Source organism: Tachypleus tridentatus, chromosome 13, assembly GCF_004210375.1.
Source record: "Tachypleus tridentatus isolate NWPU-2018 chromosome 13, ASM421037v1, whole genome shotgun sequence".
Lineage (NCBI taxonomy): Eukaryota > Metazoa > Arthropoda > Merostomata > Xiphosura > Limulidae > Tachypleus > Tachypleus tridentatus.
In genome coordinates, this window is record NC_134837.1 from 191,917,362 (window position 1) to 191,929,411 (window position 12,050).

The 12,050-nt window shown below is 30.1% G+C and overlaps 1 protein-coding gene across 6 annotated transcripts in view; it reads left to right on the forward strand.

Moving 5' to 3' along the window:
• Src64B (Tyrosine-protein kinase Src64B) overlaps window positions 1–12,050 on the forward strand; it is a 57,258-nt gene that overhangs the window by 29,861 nt on the left and 15,347 nt on the right. For 3 of the 6 annotated variants that reach the window (XM_076479392.1, XM_076479390.1, XM_076479391.1), the window contains 5 exons: window positions 263–362; window positions 4,817–4,915; window positions 6,543–6,649; window positions 8,334–8,483; window positions 9,063–9,227. In XM_076479392.1, coding sequence (XP_076335507.1) covers window positions 263–362; window positions 4,817–4,915; window positions 6,543–6,649; window positions 8,334–8,483; window positions 9,063–9,227 — 621 coding nt within the window. The remainder of the gene's footprint in view (window positions 1–262; window positions 363–4,816; window positions 4,916–6,542; window positions 6,650–8,333; window positions 8,484–9,062; window positions 9,228–12,050) is intronic. The other 3 variants (XM_076479393.1, XM_076479395.1, XM_076479394.1) reach the window with 1 other exon arrangement.

Here is a 12,050-nt window from a genome sequence, read left to right on the forward strand (position 1 = left end):
CTACATTCCATAAAAATATGTTATGCATCTGATGTTTTGTTTTAGAAATAATATTGTAAGATATTAATCTCTGTGTAAATCTTAAACATTTTTGTAAGAAAATTTTAACTAAAGATTATTGTTTGAACTAAATATCCTAAGGTAAAAAATAAAAGGCAGTAATCAACGGTGTCCAAAAAGAAATAAAAATTATTATTCAAATATTTGATTTATTTGGACAAACTGTGACTTAAACTATATTGAAAACCCTTTGATCTTTTAGGTTCAGGGAAAATTGTTGTTGCCTTATACACATATAATGCTAGTGATGAAGGGGATCTCAGTTTTAAAAAAGGTGATCGTCTTGTAATTCTAGATGAAAGGTAAGAACCAAGCATTTGAATGTCTTTGTGGAACTTTCATAAGAAAATAACAGTTGTTCCTTGTACAGTTCATCAGTACACTAAATAAACTGTATTCTATAAAACAATAGATTATTATATTAAAAGAATAAAATGTTCATTTTACCAGTTACGATGAAGGAAGATTGAATGAAATATATAGCATCTAAGGGTAGCAAGATGCATAACTTTGATGTGGGCTTTCATTTGGTTCAATTGAGCCTTAAAAAAAAAAAAGAGATTTCTCATGAGGCATAATTTTGTCAACCTTGTATAAACGTTTGAGCTATAAATTGTTATCTAATGACATAGATTTTGATTTTGTCCCGCAAAAGAAAGCTGACCAAAATGTTTTTGGATATGGCATAGCCAAACAATTAGTGTTCTGGACTATGAATCCAAGAGTTCATGGTTTGTGCCCATTTGCTGCAAAATCATGCTCTGCACTCTAGTACTATAGATGTGTTACAAGAATGACAATCAAATTCTTAAGTTGATAGTGGGTGTCATTGACTGTTGTTCTTTTCTCTTGTCTGTCCATTTAAAATTAACCCTCTCATCCTAAGTATCGTTTACTGCTCGTGACACAAAAATTTAGTGTCTTACATTCAGAGTTTTAGTAAACTGTTTTTTGTTTATGTTATACCATTTAGTATAGCATAAAATCTTAGCTAATAATCTACGTTTTAATCGTACATAAGTTTTAAATTCTTAATTCTATAAGGCAATATTTCAATAAATTCTGAATCTTCCCTACTGTGGCACACATGACCAATTTTCTGTAGGTATTTACTCTGTTTTATCCATTATCCCTTTAAAAAAGTATGAAGTTAAATATAAATTACTCACTATAAAAATTGTCATTGCTCAAACAAACCATAATTTTGTTTGGTTACACAGCTTTCAAACAGAAAATCAGACCCTCTAATCACATCCTCTCTTTCAGGATTTGTTTTACTTCTGTCTCATGTTAAAGTATGTATTACCTATAACCAATAGGAAGTTGAGGTTTACTTTTATCAAATGATATGTTGTATTATGTTGTGAATATATTAATGTCAAGTTCACTTGTAACAGAACTTCAGTTTCCACAGGAATTACAATGGCTGACTTGGATGAATTTATAACAACTCTTGTCACATAGCTAGAAAGCCAGAAAAATTGTATGCTTTTTCCATGTTGTTAGTTTATGTTCTTTGGTGCATTATTTAATTTAATAAACACTGTGTACTTCATTACTGCCATTAATATAAAAAAATAGGCTTAAATTTCACCAGTAATCAACAGTGAGAAAATAAAAAGTTTAGGCAAGTACTTTATCTCTTGTATTTCAAGTTTATTCTTTATTTATTATAATAAAAGTAAATAAAATGTAAAAATATGAATTTTTTTAAATGTTAGTTAAGATTAGAATAGGTAAAATAAATAGTATTAATAATAATGTTTCATGAGGCATGTAAGCAAGAAGCTTATAGTAGCTTGTGAGTAATGTAATTTGATAGCATAACATGAACTGGACATGCCAAGAGTGATTTACAACTTATAATAGCACAGGTTGTAGTTAGACACACTTTAAAGGGCAATTAAAAAAAATAAAATTTAATTATAAGTACGTATATGCTGTTATGAGCTTTAAGCTACTTAGGATAAATGAATGTAGTTTATGTTACAATTTGAAGTCATTTTAGAACAAAAAAATGGTCATTTGAATTCAATTTTTGTTTTGCTGGTTATAGTGCTTATCAAACTGACTGATCCCATTTTGAGATAGGGTAGAGAAAATAACAGATAAGTTATAAAGTTTTACTGGGGAAAAAATGTGTTTAGGGATTACACAGAAACTGAGATTTTTGAGTTGAAGAAAAGTATTTTTAATCTTAACGTAAATATTACACACAGACTTATTTAAAACAAATACTAAAAAATACATTCATGGAAGAATCTCTATTTTTAGTGTATTAAAAATACTTTACTAAACAAAAAAAGATTCTTATATGTAAAAGACTTTGTAATGTTAACTGAAAGAGTGCTAAATTTTATAAAAATGTATACACTATATTAAAAGCTAGAAATATTAACTTTATAAAAACTTTAAATGAGTACAAAGAAGTTGTGATTGGTAAGATTGACCAAGACTGTGATAAGAGAACTGACCCAATTGCTACGACCTACTTATCAGTATGTAACTCTCATGAAAGTTCTGTATGAAAATGAGACTAGATGATGAAATAGTTTAAATTTCTCTTGAATGTTCCTTAGATTATGTAGTTTTAGAAAAATAAGACATTTAAGTTTGATTTTTTCTACTATTTATAATAAAGCATTTGTCATTTAATGTAGTTATTTGCACATATACTTTGAGTAATTCACATGCACTGAGATTTTCGTTTTGAGTCTCAAAATACTATTTATCTTCCAGTTTTCACATTTCATTTCAGTAATCTCTAGAACCTGTTAAGTGAATATAAAATGTTTTTTAAAGTAAATGTTTATATTTTATTTTCCATTTTCTCTATTATATCATTAACTCCAGATATTATCATTAGTGTATAGTGTAATGAAATGACTGCACTTAAGAAATGGAAATATATGCATGACTTTTAAATGTTCATAAAATATTTTGCAGTCTTTTTTTTGTCACATGTGTAATTTTCTGTCTTTATCTTTTCACTTGTAGTTCAATTTTAATTTTCCTTTCCAGTTCTTTATCTTTTATTCTTGATGCAGGTATGCCAGTCTGTTCCTGCCAACGTGACCCTGTGGTTATTATAGTTGTTATAAGGCAAAGGTTGTTTACAAATTCTTTCACTTATGCTTACACATACAGATCATGCCTTCTTGTTTGAACATTTCAACGAGTCAAACTGCATCGAGTTAAGTGTATACAATGAAAAAATTTGTGCATGTGCATTTATAAGCACAAGTAATACATAACTAATAAAACTGTAAATGTAAATCTAAATACAATCTAACTATTTAGCAAACTAATACATTTAAGACAAGAAACATTTGCCAAGCAGTAGGTACACTTCAAGAGAACAATGAACTAAGATTCTTCTCTGTCTCATGCTACAAATCCATATATAGGAAGAGGTTTCTTCTGGCTTTAACTGAATAGTGCAAAATATTTTTTTGTTGGTTTTAAGCATTTAATTCAACTTCAAACTCTCTCCTGGTAACACACCTTTGATTTTGCGTGTGGGTATATCTGACCTTAAGCTTAGAAATATTAGAATGTAAAAATCCTATTAGGAAATTCTTAGAAATTTTTTGCACACTAATGGAAACAGTTGGAATTTTAATTTGACCTTCTGTGCCAATAGTCTTAATTCTGTTCTTACAATATAATATATAGCAACTCATAAAGTTTAGACTTGTGACAATGAGAGTATGACAAAACAGCATAAATGTTTAAATGTTTCTTTTGAAATAAAGTTATAAAATTTAGATAATATAAAACTTTAGGTTATAATATACTTGATAATAGTAACTTCGTTAAAATATGTTCATATTAAAGTGATTTAATTAAATTTTAAATGTAACTCAGTAATATGCACAGAAGGGTTTTAACAGTAGGGTCAGTGACACCTGTGGTGATAGGGTTAAAACAAACAAGCATTATTTTTTCTGTCATCACATTGTATTCTTTGATATTGCTTAAATCAGGGAATAGATAGCATTACTATTATCAGCTAAGAGAAAAATTCAGCTTATGACTTTTCCATTCATTAAATTATAATAAATCACATAAAGATAAAGGGAAATCCAAATGAACTAGTAATTACAGTGATACATGTGTACATGGCTGAAACAAAGTAAGTTGATATAAACATAGATAATGGTTTCAGAGAACCATAAAACATACATTTTTTTTGTTTCCATTGAAACAGGTCATATGAAATTTATACAAACCAAATAAAAAAAAAGAATATAGTTGCTGTAAGGTGACTTTGAATTTGCATTTGTGAGTTTCATATAAGAGCTCATTCCTTCACTGATTGTGATTGATCAGTTGTTACAAATGCTAATGTTAACACTTGAGCATATAATCATATTTAACATTACATGGTAACATAGAACTGAAAAATGTGTTCTTACTGCTGTATAAATGTTCTATATTGCATTGGTACTACTGTACTAAGGTGAAACAGAATTTAAGATATTTTACTATCACCTTGCACCATTATCTATTTTAGTGTTGTTTTTCATGTATCTTGATCAGCTTGTACCAGCTAACAAAACTGTAGATTATGTGGTTCTTCAAGTGCATTTATAAAAGTTTATTTAATGCTAACCCTATTTTATACATACATATACTTAGTGAAGTTCTCCAAATAGACAGTTAGGATTGAAATGTCTTTTTATTTAATTTTTCATCTATTTTTGTTAATATATTTAAATTTATTAGGAAATATTTTACTTTGTTTTTTATGTAGTGATAATGACTGGTGGCATGCTAAACACTTTACTAGTCAGCAGATGGGGTATATTCCACGGAACTACGTTGCTGCAGAAAAGAGCATGGAAACAGAAGAGTAAGTGAATTCTGATTAATGTTTTTTTAACAATTTGAATAATTTTTGGTGTAGCCAGAAATATTAAGAACCTAGTCTTGTTGCAATATTATACTATGTACTTTCGTTATTTTGTCTTTACGTTTCACTGTAAATTATACAGTATAGGAACATCTTTGTTCCCTTTATGCAAATAACACACAAATTTTCTTAGAAAGATGTATTATTCTTCATTTTTTGTTTCATCATTAATTTATTAAGTACTAATATTGTCAGATGGTGAATTGTTAAATTATTTTAGTTTTATTCATCTTAGAATTAAATACTAATATCATAAAATATTTGTACATTACTTATTCAAACAAATTGTGTAATTATGTTTCAGATGAATTGATTTTTTTGCAATTTTTTTAACCTGTAGCTTTTAAAAGCATTTTAGTTTTAATAGCCAATATATTTTTAGTATACGTTATTCATAATGGTTTTAGTTTGAAGTTATTTTTCTGAAATAAATTGCAGTGTTTTTATTTATCTTCATGTAAAATTTTGACAGTAAATATTGTAGTTAGGTATGTGTTGGTTAAAACAATTATTGTAGGAAAAAAATTTTACAGTTTCTTTTATAATTTTTCTGTTGTGTTAATTCATACGTTATCTGATATAAATTGCACATCAAATAGCAGAACTGATGGAAAACAACTATAGAAATGTACTGAATCAAATCATACCTTTAAATTCTACTTATTGTAAGTAAGAACTAAAAGTTGAAAAACAAAATAATTTACAGGATATTTTTCACTACTACTACTATCTGAAATGTATTTTTTGTGACAGTTGATGTAAAGTTTAAGAATAATTTTAATAATAATTTTAATACTTTGTATAGATAAAATATGAAAACTGTAAGATTGAAAAAGCATTTTTATTCTTCAGATGAAAATCACCTTTACTTATGCTAATTAGAGTTTGAATCAGCCTGACTGTAAATTCACAAACAAATGTTTAACAAAAATATTTCATTAAAAAAAACACCTGGTTTTCTGTCTGTAATAGGCTTATAAGATTTGCTAAAAGCTTGCTGATTTTCATGAAGATATACATTGTTAATTCTCCAATGTGTGATTACGTGTGTTGGCTGATGCCATATGCACAAGATTAATTAGCCTTTAGGAATTAACCTAGGGCACTTCAAAGAATCTTGGTTACCTACATTCTGTTTAAAGCAACCATGGTGTTTTAATTTTCAGTTGCACACTGGAAAGGTACAACGTGTTTAGTGTAATTTACTGTGCACTGAGCTGTGAAGAAATTGAACACTTGAATTGTATGTGCTACATTATAAATTTGCACAAAAACATAAAATGCCTAATTCTATACCAACTTTGAAAATGTACATTTACATTGTGTTCATGAAATATGATTAAATAGCAATAGAAAACATTGTCACAGTATGTCTTAATTCAGTAAACATTAGTTTTTGAAAGGTAAAATTTTTCTTGTTATTGTTTCTGGTACATTTTCAGTCTATACAGCTTAATATGTGCTAGATGTACTTGTACAGTGTCCCTGAAAGTGTTTTGTTTCAAGAATGAATAAAACAAAATTAAGAATAACGAAAATATTTAAGTGTTTTTTTAAACACTTTCAGCTGGTTTTTTGGCAAGGTGTCTCGAAAAGATGCTGAAAAGCTTTTGTTACTCCCTTCAAATCCTCGAGGAACTTTTCTCATTCGAAACAGTGAACAGACGTCAGGTAGTAGTAACTGTATGATTACTTTGCTAGAACTGAGCAGTACAGTGTCTGCTGTGTATCGTTAACTGGTAGTCATGCACTCCAAAAACTGTGTTTGTGTGTGTCGTGATATTGTTATAGTTGTAAGCTGCTTCAGAATTTTGTTTTTCTTTGAGTTTTCTCAATTTTCATATTAATTATTTCTTAATTATGCAAATATGATACACTGTATACCTGTTAATTTATTAATTGTTCATGTATTATTCTTCATAGTTTGATGAGAAAAAAAATTCTTTAACAGCTTGAAAAAATGAAAGATAAATAAATTATATTTAAGTAAATGTTTATATATTTGTAACACTTAAAATGCATAGGGAAATCTGTTATTGTACGTTAGCCTAGATGCGTTTGCCAATTAAATTAGATCCAGTTTAAACTTTAATTTAGTAAAACTCTGTTAAATGTTTCATTATAAAGTTGTTGCTTTACAAATTCCAGTGATTAACATAAAGTGGGAATTTATTATAAAAAAAAAGTTTGATAATACACTTTGAGTATTAATAGTAGTGTACCTTAACTTTAATATTATTTGCATGACTGTTACATGTGAAAATGAGTTAGTATTATATGGACACAGAATTTAACTTGTATTAAAAATATTCATATTAATATTAATAAATATTACAACATATCTAATCTAAAGGAACGTAAGGAATAAGACAAAAATTGTGCTATGTGATAAGCAAGTTGAATAAGATTTATTTACACAAATCTGTTTCTAACACTTATTGGTTTATGTAATAAATGCTAACTTCTGATAAGACCAAGCTATACATTTTAAGTGAAATTAATTTTCAACTTGTTGATAATGTCTGTAATTAATTTAATGTGCGTCTGTTCACTCGTATTTATAAAGATTATAATACACTGTTTCAGCTGTTGGGGACTGTTGATTGTAATAATCCTTTCCTAATATTTATTGTGGTTCAGCCAGCTTATTAGTTTTAAATTAGTTCTGAATATGTGTACAAAGCTAGGCATTTTTTAGTTATTTAACTACCAACTGCAACACACTGCAGTTTATGACAGTATTCATTGAATGATGTGGTGTATGTTTACTGGTTTCACCTGTATGCTTCAGTTCCATGAGAATAGTAGCTGTTAGTTAAGATTGTTCCTGAAGCTATATGCTCACCAAAGGTGGAGGGAGGGAAATGTATTGAGCAGATCAGCACATTAACCATATATAATTGACTTGGTTATGGTGTACAGAACTACCTCAAAAAGTCAAGAGACATGAACAAGCATGTTTATGTTTAGTTGCAACCTATCTAGCTGCTGGTGAATCAGCAATGGGTATTGGAGGTTTAATTAGTTGGGCATTCTTGAGATATCTATTGAAGTGAACTTGGAAAGTATGTTTTAAGTAATTACAAAAGCATGTTATGGAATTATGTACTGTTATGTAATTTTGATACTGTTCTGAATTTCATATGTTTCAGTCATTGTATTTAAAACTAATATGTATTAAAAACAACAGTACTGGTAATATTACTGAATTCAGATTTGCATAAATATCAGTTCTGAAAAGAAAGAAGTATGATACATTGTATAGATTGTACTTGGCAGTAAAAACTGTGTTAGTCTTCAAGTAGATTTTTGGTTATCTAGTGTATTTCATGTTTTTTTATAAATTGCAATTCATCAGGTGCTTACTCATTATCTGTTCGAGACTGGGAGCATCAGAAAGGAGAACATGTGAAGCATTACAAAATCAAAGCAATGGATAATGGAGGTTATTATGTTACAACAAGGAGAACGTTTCCAACATTGCAAGATCTGATAAAGTATTATTCAGGTAATAAAGAATGACATTATTAAAAATGTGACCATGGCATTTCTTTAAGTTTATTTGAATATTTTATGGTTTTATAATATTTTCTTTTCATTAAAATTATGAAAGACCCATATTTTCAAAGCACTCTGTAACAGAAAGTTTACTGTGAATGTTCTTAGATTTTATATGTTACCATTAAAGTGCCATGCATTTGATTTTTTTTATTATAAATATACATACATAGACTTGGCAATAGCAAACATCCCCATTAAAGAAAAACAGAAGTAAGCAGCAGACTTTTCTTTGTGATAATTACTGAATCAGTCAATCATTACAAATGTTACTGACAGTGTCCACCACCATTGTCATTGCATGTGATTGGTCAATAAACAACTAATATGCATCCATTCCTGCATATTTGGATAGAGTTATTACTGTGGCTCCTCTGTTTAAATGTATATGTAGCATTGAGATGTTACATTACTATAAACTTGCACAAACTGATGAGAGTTATTGTGAGGGTAATTTCTCTGAATTATAGATTAATAATTATAACCAGTATTCTTAATTTATTAATACTTGTGTATTATTTCCCTACAGAGGCTGCTAATGGTCTTTGTCACAAGCTTACTATGCCATGCCCAAAGCCCAAGCCTCAAGTTTGGGACCTTTCCCCAGAAACACGGGATGAATGGGAAATATCAAGAAATTCCTTGCAATTACTTAAAAAGTTAGGCAGTGGTAACTTTGGAGAAGTATGGTATGGTAAGTAGTAGTTTCCCATGTTTGGCAAAATTTCCTTTTTCCAACAGTAAAGACCTAGAAGGAAATTAGTATGTAAATTTAATGTTTCTTGTAGAGTTGCTGTATCTAGAAATAAGTTATTAAAAACTTCATTTCAACCTGTCACAACCAAAAATTAATAGTAGATTTATAAGGATTTATTTCACTGTTTGTATAAATAACAATTTTTCTGCTAATATGTTGTACATGAGCAGTGTTATAAATAGCTTTTATTTTTTTAGTTCTCCCACTTTTTTAACTCATCATTTCTCTGACTCCTGCTACCAACAATCCTATACACAGTAGATCTTTCAACTAGATTTTGTTTCCAGAAACTAAGCAATAATATTGTAATTGCCTAGAATACAAGCACAGTATATCTGCATTTTTATCAAAAAGAAACTTGGAAGTCACTTTTGAAAGTGTTTAAAAAAAAAAGTGAATGAATTATTATTCATGTTTGCAATTTTACCCATAGGTTAAGTATTCTGGAAAAGTTAAATATAATTGGTGTGGTAAGAATAATAATTACAGAGAGTGAGAAGCTGTTAGCACACTTGAGAGCTCTGCACAAAGCAGAAATCAGTGAATAAGTAATTGTTAGCAATAGGAAATGATTGATTAATTGCTCTGGCTTATTTTTCTTCATTTCCTTGCATACAATCTGTAGACATGGACAATGGCTTTGAAAGAATATACATTGTACTTTGGTGCTAGTATCAGAACTTTTATTCACTTGGATGATTTGCTAAATCACTGGTTATTGAAAATTACTTAAATAACGGTTTTCTACATAAATTGGTAAAAATGCCCAATTGCAATTAATTTAGTAAATTGTTGAGTAGGGATCTGCAATGCTATCTATATGTAACTAAAGAAGGTAAATAATAAGGGGAACAAATGTGTAAGATCATTTCATCCCCTTATCCATAATTTTGATAATAATGCAAAAATTCTTCATTTGATGACAAAGTAAATAGGATGAGAAGGGGTGGAAAACTACAGGGTAGTTGTAATAATAATCACTGTGTGCTTAATGTTTCTGTTTCATACACAGCATTTTGGCTACAATTATTTTTTGTTCCTGATCATAATATTAGTCACACTCTAATAGTATATCATAATGTACTGATGTACTCCTTTTTAAATTCCCCAGCAAATCAAAGGTTTTAGAATACCCACTTTCTTAACAGTAATTTGGATTCAGTGTGGCATAAATTCCACAGTGTGATAGAAAGTGTTCACATTCAGCTGTAGTCAAAACTTCAAAACCTTTAGCTTGCAGTTAACTCAGAAATATTAGCAGATAATGATGCTGACAAATGTAATCTTATTAAATTCATCCCTGTAGAGGCTTAGCCAAATTTGATGAAGTTGCTGCCTAAAGTTTTGTATAATAGAAGCACAGTGAACTATTATTTTGGTAGAATCATTGTTTGTCTGGTTGGAAATGCATAATTATGGGTTGAACTTGTTTGCCAATAACATTTAGATACACTGGATGTTATTCATCATTTTAAAGTAATCAAAAGGTATAACCCCTTCAAAGAAAACAATTATGTCACTTAAATTAGCTTACACTTCAGCCTGGCTTTTGCTCCTTAAGTTTGTTGTTGAGTGGTAAGAGCCTTTGCTGCTATTCATCTTCATGATTTTAGGCTGTGTTTCCATCTTACATGGATGACTGGTTACTTATAGCCCATTCAAAACAGGAGTCAGCCAGTCACACTCACCAGCTCCTTCTTGAAGCTGTGTAGTGGACTGGTCAGTGAAGTTGGAGAAGTCCTTCCTGCACCCTGAGAAGTACTTTGTGACTTTGGGTGTGCTTTCAACACTCACTTCAGTCAGGTCAAGCATTCTCTTTTCAAACTCCATTATATGGAATTATCAGTTTGCCACACCATGTGTGCAACCTTGTTTTGTGCATTTTTTGGGACATAGTGTTCTGTGACACCATTCTCCCCCTTTTTGGCCATGTACATGTGCACTCTCTTCGGTAGAGTCTGCACAGTCAATGGAACTGTACTTCTCTAGATGCTCCCATTACCATTCCTCCTTCCCTTGTTGGAGAAAACACACACATTAGCAGATTTTTTGCTTTTTCCTCCTTACCTGGGTTTACATTTCTTTATGGATGCTTCACCTTGAGTCCATATGTTGATCACAAGAAGGTTTCAGGTTGATGAATTGTGTTTATATATTAACATCCCAAAGCTCCTTGCCATTAACTGGGCTTTGAATCACTTACTTGCCAGTGCCAGACATTTTCTAGTGATGATCCATTCCAACAATTTGGTGTTGGTGGCTTATGTCACTTATCAAGGAAACACTGAGTTGATATTCATGTGTTTCCATACATTGGATCTCCCATATTGGGCCCATATGCAACACATTTCTTTAATTGCATGTCATGTCCTGGATGCTTTCAACCTCATGACAGATCATCTTTTCCATTCTGACACAATTTGTCCAGTGGAGTGGTCTCTTTATTTTTTTGTTTTCAGGTAGCTTTACAATCTGTAGGATTTTCATCTCAATGGTACAACACCTCTGCCTTCAGTCACTACTTACCCCTCTTGGTCTGTGGTACCTCATCCTCAGACGTTGGCTCTATGTGCCTTCAACCAGAATTGGTTACTCAAATTCCTGTATGTTTATCCTCCTCTTTGATTGCTTCATCAGGTTGTTCAATTATACATCCCACTCCATGCAAAGTCCTTGTGATCACTTCCTAATGCTTTGCTCAACCTTGGTTTCCTGCAACTCTAGTTATTCACTCCTGTACCATTTCCCTTATTATCTGAT